The sequence below is a fragment of the Pteropus vampyrus genome, unplaced genomic scaffold (assembly GCF_000151845.1).
Source record: "Pteropus vampyrus isolate Shadow unplaced genomic scaffold, Pvam_2.0 Scaffold306, whole genome shotgun sequence".
Lineage (NCBI taxonomy): Eukaryota > Metazoa > Chordata > Mammalia > Chiroptera > Pteropodidae > Pteropus > Pteropus vampyrus.
In genome coordinates, this window is record NW_011889087.1 from 125367 (window position 1) to 145533 (window position 20167).

The following is a 20167-nucleotide window of genomic DNA, read 5'->3' on the forward strand; positions in this document are numbered from 1 at the left end:
GGCACTACCATGGGGGAGGTCAGAAGCTGATTAGGGACTGAAGGTGAGAAATATTTTCATTTGCAATCAACTGCGCGTAAACAAACAGAGGTAACCTAAATGTAAGTTTTTTAAAATCCTGACAGAGAAGTTTGCTTAATAGAGAAGATTTAGGCAACAGAAGCCTCAGAGGAAAAGGTCGGCAGCTCCATTCCATCTAAGCTGTGATGACCTTAGGGAAGAAAGTCATCTGTAAGGGAAGGAAGGGGTAGGAACCCTCAGACACTCCAGGGCACAGACCAGGGTCAGAGCCTCAGCTTCAACTCCTGCCCAGCCCACCTCACCGTGTCTCCAATCTTGAGTCCAACACAAGACTTGAGGCCTGGGATGACCTCGTTGTTGAGACAAGTAGCATTGAAGGACAGAGACAACTCCTCAGGAAGGTCACGCACTTCCAGCTCTACTTTGGAGCGGATTTTCTAAGCAGAAAAGGGTGAAGAAAGAAAAAAAAAAATGGGCTGAGAGGAAATGGGTAGGAGCCAGTTCCATCCCAAGCAAAATCTACCAGGTGGCCTTGGACTCACCCTGGCGGTGCCAGATGCTGAGGTTCACGTGGAAGCTAACAGAGCACCCCCAGGAGCCTGTGACTTACTGTATTTCCCACTAGGACTTGCTCCCTGCCTCTTTCTCCACTTGTGTCTAGGTGAGTCCGAGTAAAATCTAAACCAACTACACCCTCCTGCAGGCCTCATGAACGCTCGAAAGGGAAGTGCGAATACTGGTCACCTATGATAGTAGCGCTCTCTACCTAAATTTTAATCAACCTCACTCCCTTCCCCTCATCAACTCCCTCTTTCCTGTATTGTTGGAGCCCAGCTCTCCCTCACCCTGCTGTCTCCCAACCCCCAGTCGGGGCTCTACACCTTCCTCCTTCCCATCCTCTTTCCCTTCCACCTCCTCCAAGCTCTTCGCACATTGTTTCTAACATGGCCTGGCATTCCTTTTTGAGCCATTTCTTTCTCAGAAGACTGCATTGCTCCCAGTGTTGAACATCGCCCAGCCCCTGGAAGAGCATGAGGAAAGTAGTGGACTAGCAGCCAGGACTCCCAAATTGGAGCCCTCCTGGGTAATGCCAAGTGAGGTGGTCTCTTAGCAGGCCCATTCCCAGCGCAAAACACTTACCCCATAAGCATCAACAATGAGCTGTAGGACATTGCTGGAATCGGTGGACAGAACTCCCACTGTGGTCCCTGGGATGAGCTCACTGTAGTTCTAGAAAGGAAGACAGATGTCCAGGGCTGACCAAACAAAGGTAGTGGTCTCCAGAAGCCCTCCCCAAATCAGGCTGAGGTTCTCAAAATGAAGATTGAGGGAAAGACAGGATATTTTACTTATCATTGCCAGGAATCTAGCAGTTTTTCAACCCTGAGCAAAATTAAAGAAAACTTCTCACACCCCTCACCCCATGGAATTTCTCCCCTACCCCACTGCAAACATCAACATACACATCCTGCTAGGTTCAAGGTTGGAGATGAATCATTAACTCTTGGGAACAGGTTGGAGGAGGATCTTTCCTGGTTGGGGACCACGGCCAATACTTGCCGTGGTCAAGTCCACCCATCACAGGCCCCACTCCCACTCCAGGAAGTCCTGATAGCATAGTCACCTGGTAGAGATTGACTACTTCTTCAGTCACTGCAAAGATCAAATTGATGTTTTTCTGGGATAACTTCTCAGTCATCAGCCCCAGAGAGGGATAATCCTGTAAAAAGGGAGGGTAGGGAGGTTAGTTAAGAAGTCTATTCACATATATCCCCAAACTCTAAGCCATAGAACTTGGCTTCTCTGGGCCATAGTGTAGGCAGTAGTGGTGCTTGAATCTTTCCCATGATGAACATAAGGTAAGGGGATAAGTAGCAGCACAAACCCAGTTGTGAACTCCAGAGAGAGATGAAGAGGTATAGGATGGCAGTGTCAAAACTAAGCACCTCTTTCCTCCTACTCAAATTCAATGCATTAATGTCAAGGAGCAGCTTCCATGGGCCAAGTACTGTTCGATCTCATTGTTTACAAGCTTCCTCCTATTTTGCAGCTACTGACAAATGCCTTGGCTTGGTACTTGCAATCCCCACCACATGGCCCTTCCAACCTTCCTTACTAATCATCATCAACCTTTCTCCCTCTTCACTTAACACTGACCTAGCCCACTCTCTTTCTGCCACCTAGAGCAGCCTTCTTTTTGGTAATCCTCCTCCTTCCTTAGGACCCAGCTGAGGTCCTACCTTCTCCATGAGGCCTTCCTTGACCATCTCAGCTCATGACAAGCTTTCCTCCTTTGAATATCTAAAGCCTTATTGATTGTGCTGCCCATTTAGCACTGATCATGCATCTTGTGTTGTTGGTAACACATCTCCTCAACTAAACTAAAACCCCCCTGAGGGTAGGACCTCCATATCATCTCTTTACCTCCCTCAGCCCCTGGTAAGGAGTCTTGCATAGGTTAGGTGTCAATGGTTACTGACTCACCCATTGCTGGGTAGTGTTCAACTCAGATATGGCTGACATCAAGGAATTCAAGCCACAGTGGAGATGCTGGTGAATTATGAACATGTCCCTAGGATCCTAGACCTTGTGGATAGCTCATGAGGTCATCAGCTCAGGCTCCTGACTTTACATAGGGGAACCTTTAAGCCACCTAGATGAGGTAGTTGCTATATTGTCTTTAAGAGATGAAAAATTCACATCTCCCCCCAGATACCCAGAGTATCAGTATTCTGAGGATCTGTATATTTTCTTTATGCCTAAAAGCAATTTCTCCTTTTCCAATTTAAACTCATTTCCTCTTATTTAACCTTATTTGGCCATAGAAAACAATGTATAAGAAGTCTTCTCACGTGTCAGCTAAATCATCCTTTAGCCTTTTTCTGTCAAGCTAAATGACTGTGAGCCCTCTAACCATTCCTCACAGGACCAGCTCTCCATGCTTTTGATGATCTTTGACTCTTTTTCCTCTATCTCCTTCTAATAACCACAGATAAGCATGGGATTCCAAGAAGGGGCTGATCCATGCACAGTAGACAGGAAGGCCTGCTTTCCAGTTAGACTTGCAAAAGTCCTTTGGGTCCATTCGGATGCCAGGATGCTTCTGCTGATACTGGAGGCAGTAGAGGTAGTCGTAACACTGACCACAGGCAAGATCATTTCTAATCGTTGTGCAGTTTGTACCCTGGATGAAGGTGTCCAGTTGATGGAGGTGGGGGTGAGGGCAGGCTGAAACTAGCCCTAAACCCTGCCCAGAGGAAGGACTGCCATTTTCACATTTACACAAGACTCTGCCCAGGTTAGGGTAGTAGGCCATAGTGAACAGGGACCATAGGTGATGCCAATCTCACCATGGTAGTAGAGGCAGAGTAATGGTTGTCACTGCCAACGTGACACTGCCCATCATTGGGCTGGACAATGCCTGCCAACCTTCCATCCAGTGCTATATGGGTCTTGGCATCAGTGGTAAACACCAGCAAGTGGGATGCATCATTCCTCCAGCCAATCTTCTCCTGTTAAAAAAAAAAAAAAAAAGGCAAATGAGAGAAAGCAACTTTAGCCACGTCGTTGGCAGAAAAAAAAGAACCAAGGACCTCCCTGCCTGAAGGTCTGAACAAGTCGTCTTAGAGAAGGGCCTCAGTCCCAGTCCTCGGAACACAAACTGGAACTTTCCAATTTGGGGGTTTCTGTTCTCTTAGGAAAACAATCTCATAGCAGATTAGTTCAAGCAGCTGAAAGACACCTGATTCAACTCTAAATATAACTCTTCCAACGATAATCACATGGCCCATCTAGAAACCCACCTGCATCTGCAGAGCTGGGCTGGGCTGAAAGAAAACCTATCTGAACATCTGCCCACTCTGCTGAGCTTAAGTTAATACAGCTTGATTCTATAGGCTTCCAGAGAAGATGAGATGATGCTTTCCCCCAAAAACATCTGGGACTATGAGGTTCAAAAAAAATGTCAGCTCTGGCCAGGGAATGGATATAAGCAGAGCTTCTTTATTGGGAGCAATTTATTGCTTATACTATATGAAGCTCTGCTTAGTTCCTCCCTTATTTCACACAGAATCACTACCATTGAGCCACTTCCTTCCCCATTTGATCTGCACTAACCACACCTGGCACTCCATGCCCTCCAAACTCACATCACAGACTGTCGCCTGCATGATGGCATCAAAGCCGCCCTCTGGGCCATCTCGGTTCCGTGACACACTCTGCTTCTTCACCTCCTCATTGAAGCGGGTCACCTGGTCAGTCAGTGTGAGCACATGTTTGTAGCCGAACATGGGCAAACAGGTGGTCTTCATACTGGGAAGGGAGGGAGATAATTTAAGTAGACACCATGATGGAAAAGGCTATGCTGGGAGTGGTGGGGAAAGAGAGGGGAACAAATATGGATAGTGGTGTGACCATGCCAGTTCTATACAACCACAATTACTCAAACAGTTCAGATTCAAATTCACCCTTCAAATTACCTGAAGCATCACACTGACCTTACCTCCAGCTAGCCTAGAGAATAACAGAGTGAGCTGCAGAATGAGACTGCCTGCATTCATAATCCCAGCTCCTCTACTTCTAGGTCATGAGACCCTAAGCAAGTTTCTCTGTACTTAACCTATGAAAATGGGGATGTGATAGCACATATCTCATAAGAGTTGTGAGTCTTAAATGAGTTAACACATATCAAGTGCTTAGATCAGAGTGAGGCTCTAGTTGTTGCTATCACCTCATATTTAATGCTTTTCTAAAGTAACATTAACACAACAATAAAGCAAAAGTTCATCAATAACAATGTCCCTGAACTATCAATAAATTGATAAATCTGTGCCAGACAGGAGTATTTCTATCACCAGACCAGTGGCTTGTTTGTTTAATTGATGGCTGACATGTTTACTAGGGAATCTTACGACCCCTGTTAAGACAGGAGTTTAAAAAGGCATGTCATATAACTTTGGAAACTAAAAAGTAAATTCATACCTTGTCAGGCTCAGTAACCACCATTTTAAATTATTATAATCCATAGTCTCCAACAATTAGATAAACATGCCATTCAGTAATAAGCCAAGGTGTCAACAGAGGCACCCTTGTCAATTTACAGACTATTAAAGAGTTCAATAAATATCATTCCCACTTTTTATATTCCTCTAGGACTTAATTCCTTGCATTTTAACCCTGTAAGACTCATACTCTTGGTGATGAGGCAATGATGACAGTAACAATGAAATAATTCCTCTATTTACTTATCCATAAATTTCTCTCAACTTTGGATCTCATTTCTCTCCCATTCTCTCTTGTCTCCTATTTATTTGTGACCAAGACCAAGAAGCTGATGGATTTTCTTTCTAGATATCCAAACAGCCTTGGACTCTATTGACATAATACTCCAGATCAACAGGCTGGCCTACTTGCCAGACAGGAAGACCAAGGAAGAGAGGAGTTATGATTTGGCCAGAACGCAGTCAACAAAGCTACCCTAGAGCTGGAAATAGAAACCAGGACTTTGACTTGCCTGGGGAGAAGAGGAGGGTGCTGCCTTGGCTTCTAGTGGAGGGACTTACTCATAGCAGGGGTTTTTGAGGGCCTCTGGTGGGGAGATGTACATGTATGGTGACACAGGTTTATCCACAAAGGCCCCAAAGCCAATCCGTAAGTTACTGGTGAGCTTGCGCATCTGGGAAGCCAGCTTGGTACCCAGGTTCTGGATGCTCCACAGGTCATCTTTCATAGAGTAAGACAGGTCCATCAAGTAGTAGATATCCACAGGGTAATCCTCCACCTGCCGGACCTGGACGGAGAAACTCTTCGAATCATCTGGAAGGCAGAAGGATGTTAGTTTTTCTCCTCTTCTCCCTCTAAGACTTAATAAGTGGATTTGGACACAGTTAGGATAAAGTAACTTCTTGATCAAGCCAAACTTGAAAGCCCTGGTCCCTTCTCCTCTCCCCTTGCAGGTCTATTCCTCTCCCAATCTCTTGATCCTCTTACTTTTCATCTTTCTTTTCCATTTTCTAAAATTCTCCGCCATCTCTAAATGCCCATCTGCATAATCTTCTGGATCTCCAGGGTCTACCACCCAGTCCTAGAGGTTGCGGCAGTTACTACACTACAGATTCTGTAAAACGTAAGAACTGTGTCCCACCCATCTCTGAATCCCATAGCACCCAATACAGGCCTTGCGTGTAAAAGGTACTCTCTTAAATTTTCTTTGATTTAATTAGAAAATCAAAATCAATGCTTCGAAAAGCCTAACACATCCTCCCTCTGAAAGCCTCCTGCCCCTTTTTTTCTGCCCCCATTCCCTTGCCACATCTCACATGGGGCTTACAAATTGTTTTTTCATCTTACATCTCATCTGCGCCTCAACACGAAGCTATAAGCTAGGTAAAACAGGCATTGGAGGAAAGAAGAAACTAACTTTTTTTGAGTACCTACTGTGTTAGAAGGGTTAAGTAACTTTCCTAAGATTAAAAAGCTAATATATAAGAGAGTCAAGATGCAAACTCAGATCTTCTGACTCCAAGTCCCAACACCTTACATTTATCTTCCATTCTCCTGCCCACACCTCCTCCCAACATCCTTCTCTTCCCTCCCTATTTCCATTGTGAGCTACTTTGCCAAGGCTTCCTGCTCAGACCTCCACCTCATGCCCCGTGCCCATCTGTCTGGTATTGCCCCATGATAAGCCACATCCTTACCTGGCCGGAGCCGGAGTGCAATCCTCTGGGGACTGACTTGAGTAATCTGAGAGCTGTCTCCAGAGCCCTTGTCACTGAGGGGTCTGGCCTCCAGGATGCTGGCCTCACTGATGGGGAACTCGATGGACTCCAGGGCACAGTTATCCGTCAGCAGATTCTCCTTCAGGTTGCAGCGGGGAGAGCCCAGAGGCAGGGCCTATAAGACAGTAGCCCAAGGGGCAGCTGTGATCAGGAGCTATGGTGGCTCTCTATCTCCAGTAGGCTCTGGAGCTTACCCAACATTTTGGAGCTAAACCAGAGTAAATGAACTCATGTGGTCCTTCCTAAGACAGACCGTAGTCCCATTGTACAGAAAGAGGAAACCGAGGTAACAGAAAGGTTGGGTGAGTGTCCGTTTCTGGATTCGTAGCTAAGAAGGAAGCCAAAACAGTAAGATGTCTGTTAAACTAGAATTTTTCAAACTGTGAAATGCAATCCACTTGCGGGTCTCAAAAATCAATGTAGTGGGTCTCAATTTATTAAATAAAAATGCGATCAGATAGAACAAAAAGTATCAAAGTATATAAATATTGTTTATATACAAAAGTAAATATTGTTTCCTGAAACATTTATATGTTGGAGAGTGGGGTATAATATGTATAACAAATAATGATATACAATGTTTTTCTTTCTAGAGGTCAGGGTCAAAACAGTTTGGAAGCCACTGTGTTAAAACACTGGCTAAGGTCTGAGATCCATGAGGACAGTGACTGTTTCTTCTCTGTTCCCAGCACCCAACCAGGACTTAGCACAGAGGTGATAGGGGAAGAACTATGGGGTAGCAGCAGAGAGTAGGGGCTAAGAGCACAGGAGTAGATTGGCTGAGACTACATCTCAGCATGGCCTCTTACCAGCCAGTTACTAGTGTCACCTAATCTCTCCTTCCTTGTTTCCTCAGCTATAACATAAAGATAATAATAGCCCCAGCCTCACAGGGATGTTATGCAGGACTAGATAAGACAATGCATTTAAAACACACAGCATGGGGCCTTCCACGGGGTAAGTGCTCAATAAATGTTAGCTATTATTATAAGATACTCTATAAATAATTCGTTCCTGTATAAGTTAATTTTGAATAAACTTCACAAGCTTGGGCAAATCTCATGATGCCAAGCCACTGGCCAGAGGCTGTCCTATCGCTTCAAGCTTCCTTCCTTATCCTGGACAAAGAGCCAGTTGAGCACCCTTCCAAAAACTCTGGTGCGTATTCCACGGCCCTCTGGAGTTCTGTGTGTTTACATCTGATTATTGAATGGGAGACACACTGCACTGGGATAAATGCTGGAAATCAGGAAACAAGTTCAATCCCAGGTCTGCCGCTAACTAGCTATGTGACCTCAGATAAGTTATTTTGCTCCTTTTAGCCTCAGTTACTTCACCTATTTGATAAGGGGGTGAGATGACATGGTATTTTCCTTCCTTTCCTGCTCTGACATTTAGCAAATTTAGCCACTCTGTGTGGCAGAAGTCCACGAGGGCTCCTTGCCAGGTTGAAGGAACTGGCGGGAAAGCTGGAAAACCCCTCCCTGGACCTATTTCACAATATCTAGGCCTTCAAGCCCTCAAACCACCTTCCCATCCCTACCCACCCCGTCACAACCACTTCCAGAAGAAGCAGAATAAGTCACGCCAATATCCCGGAACTACTAGTGCTAACATTTATTGAACACTTTCTGCATGGCAAGCCCTGTGACAAGCGCTTTACATGGATTGCTGCAATCCTTCTATAATGCTGGAACTATTATTATTTTACAAGTGAGGAATCTGAGGCTTGGAGGCTTCACAAATGAGGAACCCAATCTTACAGGTAAGAAATCTAAGGCTTGGAGCAGTTAAGTAACTTGCCCAACGTTAATGAGCTAGGAAGTGGCAGAAGTGAGATGCTAACTAGATAGTCTGAATGTGATTATCCTCACAAAATGATATGTTGTATTACATTCTGTATAGAGTGAGAATCAAGGCAGAGAAGCAAGCATGTGGAAGCAGTGGGCCCAGGAAGAGTCACACCTGAAAATGCCCCAGGTAGGGAGTAGAATGCAAGATGAGGATATGGCTGGCAGCTGTATTTCCAGGAGAGGGATTGGGCCACAAGGAGCCATCCATATGTTAAAAATCTGGATTCTGTAGCCTAAAAACCCCTCCAGATGCTCGGAGTCCCTCTCTCTCTCCTGCCCAGTCCTCCAGATAGGCTGAACAGCTTCCTCACGTGGATGGAAACATGACACCACCAACAGTGCTACAGACTGGATGTCTGTGTCCACCCAGAATTCATATGTTAAACTCTGGCCCCCAAAGGTGATGATATTAAGAGGTGGAGCTTTGGGAGGTAATAAGGTCATGAGGTAGAACCTTCCTGAATGAGATTAGTGCCCTTAAAAAGAGGCCCCAGAGAGCTCCCTGGCCCCTTCTGCCACGTGAGGACATAGCAAGAAGGCAGCCATCGATGACACAAATTTGCTGGTACCTTGATCTTGTATTTCAAAGCTTACGGAACTGTGAGAAATAAATGTTTGTTGTTAAGTCATTCAGTCTATGGTATTTGCATTATAGCACCCTGCAAGGACTAAGACAAAGATATGAGGACCACCCAGGTCCGGGCAAAAAGTGGAAAGAAGAGCTTCTGGAAGCCAGCAGCTTCTTTCTTTCTCTCAGCTTCATGGGTATGAGGTAGAGAAATGGTATCAGCAGCGGGAAATAGTGCACATAATTTAATCTTCCTGGCTCAAGAGATTCTAACAGGGACAGCATAGATCTTTGAAGTCTCTGAGAGAAATGAAAGTCCCCTCCCCACACTCAACTCTGGAAGAGGACAGAATGGCGGAGGGGAGAACTCATGAGCCCTTTGCTTTTCTGTGCCCAAATACCTCTTGCTGCCCCTACCCATCTCTCTCAACCCTCCTTCCTTAGGAAGCAGTCTCTTCCTTGCTCAGAAAACTTCCTACCTTATCTCTGATTCCAGTTGCCCGCAAAGGCCGAAGGAGAAACCCTTCCATAAAAGGCAATGATTGCATAGACCAAGATGCACTGAGGAGCAGAGCCTTTCCAGGAGTAAAACAGATGAAGGAGAGGGAAGGGTGAGGCCAGGACACCGAATGAGAACAGCGAGGCCGTCATGTATCTTTAAGTAGCATCAGCAAAGGGAGAGAATGTTTGGAGTCTGAAGCGGGGTGGTTTCCTGACTCCATTTTCTAACATGACAATGCTTCTCAGAAGAAAGTTTGAAGTACTAAGCCTTGCTGACAGTCCTTATGGTTTGTTATGAATTTCCTTAGAAATATAAACACTAAGAAACAAAAACTATCTTCCTCCCTCCCCTTGTGGTCACTGACATCAGAGATCAGGAACATAACAGGCCTGCCCCTTAGCCACACTCTCCCCGAGAGCCTCCTGTCGCAGAATACCAAGGCAGTGACCTCAATACACTTGGGCAACATGCCTTTTCTAAATAACCCAGGCTGAGAAGGTAGAAGGAATGTCTCCAGGTGACTCAGAGAGAAACTGGAAGGAAGAAGGAGGAAAAACAGAGTTTTAGCTCCCAGTGAAACCGGATATGACACTAAAAGGGCAAAAATAACAAAGACCCAAAGGAAGACTGAAGCAGAGAGGTGGGAGGTTCTAGCCCACGTGCCGTGGGAGCCGAATTCCCACCCTCTCTTGGAAGAATGGCACATGCTATTACTCCCATTCTCCATTGATCTCGTTTTGGAAATTGGGGAAGTACAGCATGATTAACTGTCATTATCCTCCCTATCAGCCATAGTTGGTCAGGGGATAAAATAAGACTATGAATGTGAAATGCTTTCAAAATATAAAAATCTCACTATCAGTCAAATATATTCAAATCCTTTTGATGTGATTTAAACAAGTAAATGCAAATAGAAGGTGACTCTTTTCTACTATTACTGATATAACTATTACCATTATTGCATACTCTGTTTTTGAAGAACAAAACATAACATGTCCTGGTACTTATTTTTTTTCTCCAGAGAGTTACCAAATACCCCCCATCCAAATAAACTAACACTGTTCTCTTGATTGACACCCAGTGAGGACAAGAAATCACTGGAACAAGAAGTGTGGAGGAGACAGAAAAAAGGAGAGGAATAGGAAAGCATTTTAGTTCATGGTTATTAGAACTCACACCCCATTGTTTACAGGGAGAGGAGCTCGTTTAATATTATATACATATATTTTTTTTACACTTACAAGGTAGAGTAAAACTCTCAAGATGAACATTAATCCTCCAGATTAAAAAAAGAAAAGAAAAAAGGTGGAAAGGAAAAAAAAGCAGCAGAGCTGTGAGAATAAAATTATGTTAATGACTAAAAAGGAACGAAAAGTAGCCTAAACCTTTCCCCTGCAGACGCAAAGAAGAAAATAAGCGAGTCCTGTTGGAGTCTTCTACTTTGCTAGACCCAAACCCATTCTTCTTTCATCCCCGGATATCAGGCTGAGTGTGAGCTGATCCACCTTCTGATGTGCTCTCAGGACTACATTAAAATTCCTAGTATTTCCCTCCACCTTAGGTTTGAAAATTTAGCAAATATTTAGGACATGCTTATAGTAAATATAATTTGTTGTTTAATTCAAATTTAACTGAGTGCCCTGTATTTTATCTGGCAACTTTAAATCCACCTCCACCCATCATGACCCCAATGGTCAGCCCTTTCAATTAGCAGTATTTGCCAAACTTGCTATCATAACAACCCATTCTGATGCAATAGGTACAGGGTCTATCCCGGGAACCTTTATACTTAAAAACACCCCAAGTAATTCTCACCACCAGGCAAGTTTGGAAGGGTCTAGATTCCAACATGGCGTCACTGAGGCCAAGACCACAAGTTGTATCTCTGTGTGAGGCTGGCCTCTTTGCTAGATTCACAAGTCAAAGATAGCACAGCACCCCAAACCATGTGAGTATCCACATCCCCCCAGAACACACCCTATGCAGATGGGCCCAAAACTCTGCACTCATCCACATTGGCTATGTTTTCCTGTTGCCCAGCCAAGCGCTTGCTACACACACCCAGAGATGCTGTCCTCTAGGACCAAGAGAAAGCTGAGCCCAACCAGTTGTTTTTCTAGACACTGCCAATCCTGCCTACAACAGCCAAGGTAGGGGAGGCAGAAGCAGAGGGCTCTCCAGGGTTGATTAATCAACAAATCACATACAAAATGGCCCACGTGGTTCACTTTTGGTTAAGTCAACAGCCAAGGCACTTTCAAAAGTTAAACTCAGTCTGTGCAGGGGAAGCCCTCAGGAAAAACATTGCAGCCATATTTAGGTTACAGCCTGGGATTCCCACCTCCCATTCCTCCTTGGCTGACGCATTTTGCCCCACAAGGGGCTCTTCTATTGTCCTTCCCTCCTCCCTTCCTTTTCTTCTCCCTTTCTCCCTTCTTCCCCTCCTCCCCCGCTCCTGTTCTCCCCGTCCTTCCCTCTAGCTCAGAGATAGTTGTAGTCATTCATTAAATCCTTGACCTCCCCCACATTCCTATTTATATTCCATCCTCTCAGAGAATATCTTATTGGACCTTCTTCCTCCTCTTATTAGTTTTCTTTGGTCCAAGATGCACCCATTTCCTCTTTGACCCCACTCCCCATTCCTAGGTTGGTCCTACCTTATGCTTTGATCCTACCCTGTACCTTCCCCCTTACCAACAGCTGCCCTCCCCTGGTCTGTCCCAGGGGACAAAATTCACAAGGGTCATCAAAAGTAATCTACATTTGCTTCTCTGAAATCTGATCACGAGGTGTAAGGGCTTTATTTGGTCAGGCCTCAGCACCCCTCAGTTATCTAGCTTGTCCCTATGTAGACCAAGAGAGGTGACAGATACTCCAATAATATGTGCACTTTCTTCTTCCCTAGACTCCTCTGGGCTACAGTTGTCTCCATTTTCTCTTGCTTTGGGTTGAAAAGGAGGAAAGAGGAGGGGGAGCATCCTGTGAGTGACACTAGGGCTTCTCCCCCCGCGGCCCGTACCCCTCGGCTCCAGCCAGCTTCAGGTCATCCAATCCAATCGGTCACCCTCCCCATCCAGCTTTCCCTTCTTCCAGGATCCAGCTGTTGAATTCCAACTTCCTTGTAAAAGAAGCTTAATAATATCATGACGGTGACCAAGGGAAGGAGGATATGGCAAATGAGAAGGGAGGAGGCCACACCACACTTGAGCAGCCAGCTCAGCCCAGAGGGGTGGAGAACCTGAGGGGATGGGGGGGAACAACTCAACCCTCCCTTTCCCCACCCCAACTCCCAGCCCCAGGGAATATTTCATTTGCTAAATGAAATCAGTGTGGCCCAGATGTTGGGCAGCTGCCTCTGGAAGCAGTTCCCGTGCTGAACTGCACACAGGCCAAATCAGTGTGTTGGGCTGGCCTCTGCCTCTGGCAGTCCTCTTATGGAGGCATAAACACAGCCTCCCCTCCGCTACCTCCCCCCATACCCGCCTGTCAGAGAGGTTGCCTTTTTAGGAAACTCAGCAGACTGGGAAGAGAAACAGACAGAGAGAACGAGGGCCTGGGTTAGAACAGTGGTAAAACCACAAAGGGCAGAAACATGCGTGACAGAGAGGGTACCTCAGGTGGCTGAGAAGCAGTTAGGCCAGAAGTTCAGGTAACCACCTGCAAGGGGCCAGGCTAATGACTCAGCCTCAGACTCTGTAATCACTGGAATCTCTCCAGCCACACTCACCACCCTCCCAACCTCAGCCAGGTCTTGCCAGCTCCAGATTCCCGTCCCAGCCACAAACATAGCCATTCCCTCAGACACACTCATTCCCTAGGGCCCCAGACACAACAAACCCTCTGCCTAGACACAGCTAACCCTTTCTTGTCATCCTCCCATCCTCACCAAATTGGCCCAGCTCTTTCCCTCATTGACACCTAGGAGAGGGAAGGAAAGAAGAAAAGAAGAGGAAGAGAGAAAAAGGTATAGATAGCTACGGGGCCCAATCATCAGAGAGAAAAGGGGAAGAGAAAAGGTCTGACTAAACAGGCCCCCGCACGAGGGCAAGACTCCTCTCTTACTTGCCTTTAAAAACTTCTGAGGTACAGCATCCCTTGTATACCTGTAACTCTCTCCCACCTCTCCTTTTGAGACCTGAAGCCCTGCTTCCCTGGGGTGCTGCACCCCAACAAGAAGTAAGCAAAGAGTGGTAAAGGATGGCAGTGGCTACAGTGAGGCCAGGAGGACCAAGGTAATTGGCCAGAGCCACAGGCCACACCGTGGACCCTGGGTGACACCTCGAGTAACAGCCCTATAACGGCTCACGTCGGCATCTACCAGTGGGAAGGCTTCACCCTTGTTTTACTCAGAAGAGACAAGACGCTTGTGTATTTAGGAGAGAGGAGTTATCCCATGGGTCTGTTCCTGCACGAAAGCGACCAAGCCTGGGGAAGGAGTTAGGTTAGGTTCCTTACCTCATCTGAGCACCAGGCACACATGGGACTCACGGCCAGGCACTGCTGGCAGGAGCTCACACCGCGTGTGGTACAGATGTTGGGCCCTGCAACAGAGCAACAAAGGCATTAATTAGCCCTGATCTGACTTGATGAAGTAACTGGTCTGCCCATCCTTCCCAACTCTCCCTATCGCCCAGGTTCACAGCTCTCGGATGCACACAAACACACCCTAACCAGACCACAGACATTTACCAAACACAGGCCCTGTGATAAGGAAGAAGGAGAATAAGAAAGGTCGAGAGCAACTCATCACTACCCACCATTGATGGCGCCACAGTGATGGCAAGTGAGAGAGCAAAGCTGAGCCGTGGACCCAAAGTGTCAGCTCAGAACCGATAGAAAGGCTTTAATTAACTGGTTTGCTACCTACATTGTGCACATGAAATCCTGAGGTCCAGAGGAGTGGCACTGTGTCCTCTCTCCAATTATTCTGGTGCTATAGTCACAGCCACTACACAGGGGATCCAAGGCCCTGATGTTCAAACAGTAACATGCAGCCTAAATATTGGAAGGGGTGGCCATGGCAGTGTCCCAGTGGCCTACCAGGGAAAAGCTAATTTTCTGGAATGTTCTCAAGCTTCCCACCACATATAGACTGGTCAAGGGAGAACAGCAGAAATGTCAGAAAAAAGCTGACTGATATAAGCTGGAAGAACATCGAATTTTGGAGTTGGAAGGCCTGTGTTTGAATTCTGAATCTTCTTACTAGCCATGTCATGATCTCGAGCAACTCAATTAACCTCTATGAAATGATAATATTTATCTCATAGAATTTGTGCAAGAATTCAGGGAGGCAAGGGAGAAGCACTTGGTATATAACAAAGTGCCACTCAAATATGAACAGTCTTTATACTGTCAAAGGACAGAGGAACAGAGACAACCAGAGGGACCAAAACAGCCCCAAGAAGCTCAACTTGGAGTCAAATCTTAGGCATTTGCCTGGACAAAAGTTCCCATCCCTCATGTGACCCCTAGCTCAGCCATCCTGGCCTCAGCCAGGTACACCCTGGAACATCCCCCAGAGAGGCCTTTTCCAACAGAAGGAGCAGAATGAGGAAGATGCATTCTTCCTCATAACCTGTGACCCGATTATCCTGACAGTTCCTTTATCCAGTTTTCTAAAGCGGCCCCTTTGCCCTCAGCTGGTAAGAGCAGCAGATATATTTGGGGAGAAATCATCCTGACAGTTGGGATGTTTTCTCAGTATCCCCAAAACTTATTGAGCTGAATGTCTCAGTCATTGTGACTGAAGTCCCTCTCTTTCAACTTTTGGACAAAAACATACCCAGATAATGTGCTTACACACACACACACACACACACACACACACACACACACTCACACACACACACACACACACTAGTGTCAAGAAAAATTATCCAAAGTTTGGAAATAGGCTAAACTTTGGGTTCCCTTTCAAAATAATTCAGGGTGTGGACTAGCATACCCGCCATGCTTAGGGATTTTCTAATTTTCTGGTGGTGGGTACCTTTGTTTGACTTCTATCGGTTAGAAGATTTTACAACGTTGTAAGAGTAGAGGTTAACTTGTAGAAAACCAATAACAAGGAAATGATTCTCCATGAGAACAGTGTATATGATTCTTACCCAACGCCATGCAAATGACTACTGTCTAGTAAAAAGGTAACTCCCCAAAATTAGGGCTTATTGCCTTGTAGAACATTAACCAATTTTGAATCTATTAGGTAACTGATTTCAGCATTCCTTTGACTGACCAACTATATATCTCCTTTCCTTGAATCCTCTTTTGAACTGACCTTAATATTAACTCAGTTGACTTTATATTTGTGTGGGATTTATATTTTAGTGGAAAATTACACTTTATCAGTGTCCATCTCAGGACCTCACTAGGGGGCAGAGGGATCTAACAGAAAAGGTACGCACACAATCAGTAGACTGTGGTCCTAACTGAATCACCCCCCTAATAATGTGGCCTTCGGTCAGTCATTTAAACCCTCTCAGTCTCAGTTTCTTCAACTCCAATATGCCTAACATATAATTATTTATGTATCTGCCATAACAACTCTGCCACGCAATGTTTTAAGCCCTTCGAGGCCTGCCCGACCCAGCCCAGCACAGCCCCAGTTCTTGCTCAAAGGATATGCTCGATAAATACGTATAGGAGCAAATTGAGAAGCACTGGACTAGAGGTACTGGACAAGTTTCATTTTGTCTTTTAAGCAACTGAGCTCATTCCTCCAAATGACATATAGGATTCCAATATAAAACATGTAAATGAACTGCAACAGTTCTTCAAACAATTTGGATTTTCATTGTTCTCCTAAAAATACTAGCTTACATGTGGAATCCTTGACACATCTTCTGGGACCCCCAGGTTTCCTCAAAGCCTTGAGTCTGTCTAATTTCAAAGGCCTTTCCCAAATCTAAAATTCTTCAAGGGGATGCTACCATAAGCCCATGAGTAACCTCTGGGGCTCCAGCCTCTGAACCGATTATAACCTTAGCATGTGAGTTCGAGGACTGTGAGGTAGAAATTATGGCAGTGGTTCCAGGCCTGGCCCTAAAGCACCAAGGCCACCTCTGAGTTGGGGCAGGACTTAGCCATGCCCTATCTGTAATAGAAGAAAGGTGGCCAGTTTTCCCAGAGCTGCCAGATTCAGAATGCCTGAGTGTTTAGAACCAGCAATGCTCCCTAAAGGGGCTGCCCAACCATCTCTTAGCTCACAATTGCTCTTTCTCCAGCCAGATGTGAACACAGCCCCCATTATTGCCTTAATGGAAGAGTTCTGAGAGAAGCAGAGCCTGAACTATTTTAGGTCTCTGCCTCCCTTTTTAAAGTTTCCATGGGAACTGGCACCCAGTGGGGTAATTTGGGACATAAATGCCATTGATTTTCACTAGGGAAAGAAGACTGCGAGAAGAGTTAGAAGCGAGAAGAAGACGGTGGAGGGTGTGGGCACCATCCAATTATTTTTGAGAACTTTTCCTAGTCTATATATTTATCCAACCATTCATTCTGAAATTAGTGTTTCCCTATGAGTCCTTGACTTGCAGCCACAATAGAAGGCCTTGCCAGATGTGAAATAAACAACAGGCAGCCCCCTCCCTGTGAGCGGGCGGTCCCTGACCCCAGAGCATGAGGAGCTGCAGGGATTTGTTCATTAGGAAGTCACGCCTGGAGAGTGATGGTTCCCCAGTTCCCCTTACCACCTCTTTCCAATGAATCACAGGTTGACTTCGTGAGAACCAATGACCCCCACCCCATGATACCCCCTACCAAGACCTGCCACCAAGGGAAGGTTCCCTGGAATGTGGTGGCTGAAAGTGACTGATTCATCAGGAGTCTCTGAGCTTGGGCCATGCTGATTCAATAAGCTGCTGCTCCGAGCCACCCCTCCCTCCTGAACATGTGAAAAGAGTTTGGGCCTGTTTCCAGTCATTCATGGGCCAATGTTCCTATTCAGCCTCAAGGGCCCAGATTCAGAGCTGCTAGAGAAGTGGGGGTCTTCACTGGAACTTTGTCATTGAAAAAAATGAACAATTCCTACCACCCTTTTCCTCTGACAGTTTAGCCGGAGCATGGAAATACAGTGCACTGGCTCTGGTCCTCACAGGGTAATGATGCGAGTAATCCCTGCCCAATTCTGAGCACGAGGCCTGGCAGAGAACTCAACAAATGCTGCTGCTACAGCTGCTATTGTTTTTGTTGTTGCTGTTTGATCCTGAGTCCCAAGGCAGGTGAAGGGTTTTACTTTCTTTTTTTTCCCCCTGCAGACACCATACACGCAGCTGAGTATGTCCTGAACACAGGGTTGGTGGGGGCATGGAGCCAGAAAACATCAGAAAGCATAGAGGGAAATGACCAATTGTCAGATCTGGCATCTAAATGGAGTTGGGAATATTTAGTGTTCAAAAATCCAATCTAAGAGGGATGGCCAAGAAGAGAAGGCCCGTTAGAAAAGACAGACGAGACCAGCCAAGGAGTTTGCCTGGAAAGAAGAAGTAGAAGGCTGTGGTTTGACACCTCAGCCAGATTCACAGAACCAGAAAAGAGACAAAGGCGGGGGGGGGCGGGGAGGAGAAAAAAGGAAAATGAGGAAGGGAGTTGGAACCAGTGGAAGTCATAATGCGTCAATAAGAGCTATTTTGAGGACATGCTGTCCAGTGAGACAGGATGTCAAAATGCAAAAAGGGGCCACCCTAGTGAGGCCAGGGGACTTCAGGGAAGAGCAAAGTCAGAAGGAGAGGTGTTTAGTGAAAAGGGAGGATAATCTCTCTTACTGTCTGCCAGAGAGGAGTTGAGTTCTGGCCTGGGTTCCCAGCCCTGCCACTGACCTTTGGCTGGTCACTGATTAGGTCCATGGGGACACAGGATGACTCAGGCAGTGCCTGATCTTCCATCACAGTCACCTGGCTGGGTGAGTCATCCAAAAACAAAACATCTCATGCTAACTGCCCTGTGGATGCACAAGTAGTTTCTCTAGAGCACATTGCTAAGAAAGATCACTTTATTTTTGTTTCTTCACTAAATGTGGCAGCAGCTTGGTAACACAAGGAAGGGGAAGGAGACAGGAAGGTGGAGTTCAAGATAATATATACCTCTGTGCTCTGAGCAGAAAGCTCCAGAAAAGCATCACCCAGAGCATTAGGAAATTCAAACTACCATATAGAACAACACATCCTGATTTTAGAGATTTTTAAATATTTTTTTAAGTGCATCAGAGCTGATTAAATATGGTATTTAACATCAGAAGGTATTTGTGTATCATTTGCCTCCATCAATATTAAAATGTGTTATGGGTTGAATTGTGCCCCCCCTCTCAACCCAAAGATATGTTGAAGTCCTAACCCCATGTACCTATGATTGTGGCCTTATTTGGAAATAGGTTTCTTGCAGATGTAAAAAGATGAGGTCACTAGGGTGGGCCCTAATCCAATATGACTGGTGTCCTTATAAGAGGAAAACACTACATGAAGATTGAGACTCATGGAGAGAATGCCATGTGATGACAAAAGCAGAAATTGTGGTGACGTAACTGGAAGGTAAGGACCACCAAGGACTTCCAGCCACCACCAGAAGATAGGAAGATGCAAGGAAGGATTCTCTCCAGAGTCTCGAAGGGAGCACGGCCCTGCTAACACCTTGATTTCAGATTTCTAGCCTCCAGAGAGAATGAATTTCTGTCATTTGAAGCCACCCAGTTATGGCAGCCCTAAGGACCTAATACAAAGTAAATTTGCATTTCCATAGCATTTATGACAAGATTTTGAAGAGCACTGCCCTGAAACATTCTGTATGATTGAGAACAGCCAGCCGGGAATGAAAACTTTGCTATGGTTAATCCACCTATGGACGATGGAAAAGTGGTTACTTTAGTTTCACGCTTTTCTACTAATATATATGAATGGCATCAGCATTCATTCATTCATTCATTCACTCAACAAATTGCCATTGAGCACCTAACTGCGCCCAGCACTCTCCTAGGCACTGAAGACACATTGGTACGCTAAACAAACCCCGTCCTCTACTGGAGCTTAAGTTTTAGTGAGGAAGACGAAAACAAAAACAGACACAACAAAACAGTACAATTTCAAACAATGGCAAACGCTATAGAAGAAGATAAAGCAGGATAAAGGAATAGTGTCAATGAGGGGGCAGTCAGGTGGTCAGGAAAGGCCTCTTCTAGCTGACATCTCAAAATGATATACAGAAGAGAGTCATGGGAAGATCCAGGGGATGAGCATTCTAGAAGGAAAAAAAAAAAAAAAACGATGACAAGAGCTAAATGGAGCTCGCGCTCTTAAAGTAATAGCAGGAAGAGAGAAGGAGGAGAAGAGGGGCAACGGGGTGGTTGGGGAAGCGGTCGGAGAACATAACACTAGGAAACTGTAGCCATGGTAGGGAGTACGGCTTTCTTCCTCCATGTGGTGGAAGCCACTGGAGGAATTTGAGTAGACAAAGATCA

At 45.7% G+C, this 20167-nt stretch overlaps 1 protein-coding gene across 2 annotated transcripts in view; it reads right to left on the reverse strand.

Annotated features, from left to right (window-relative positions):
• ITGB3 (integrin subunit beta 3) overlaps positions 1–14363 on the reverse strand; it is a 31840-nt gene extending 17477 nt beyond the window's left edge. For both annotated transcript variants that reach the window (XM_011377082.2, XM_011377080.2), the window contains exons 1-8: positions 14179–14363; positions 6720–6915; positions 5583–5835; positions 4170–4332; positions 3372–3533; positions 1646–1741; positions 1162–1251; positions 324–458 (exon numbers count right to left, since the gene is read on the reverse strand). In XM_011377082.2, the coding sequence (XP_011375384.1) occupies positions 324–458; positions 1162–1251; positions 1646–1741; positions 3372–3533; positions 4170–4332; positions 5583–5835; positions 6720–6915; positions 14179–14202 (1119 nt within the window). In that variant the 5' untranslated portion in view covers positions 14203–14363. The remainder of the gene's footprint in view (positions 1–323; positions 459–1161; positions 1252–1645; positions 1742–3371; positions 3534–4169; positions 4333–5582; positions 5836–6719; positions 6916–14178) is intronic.
• Between the last annotated feature and the right edge of the window lie 5804 nt (positions 14364–20167).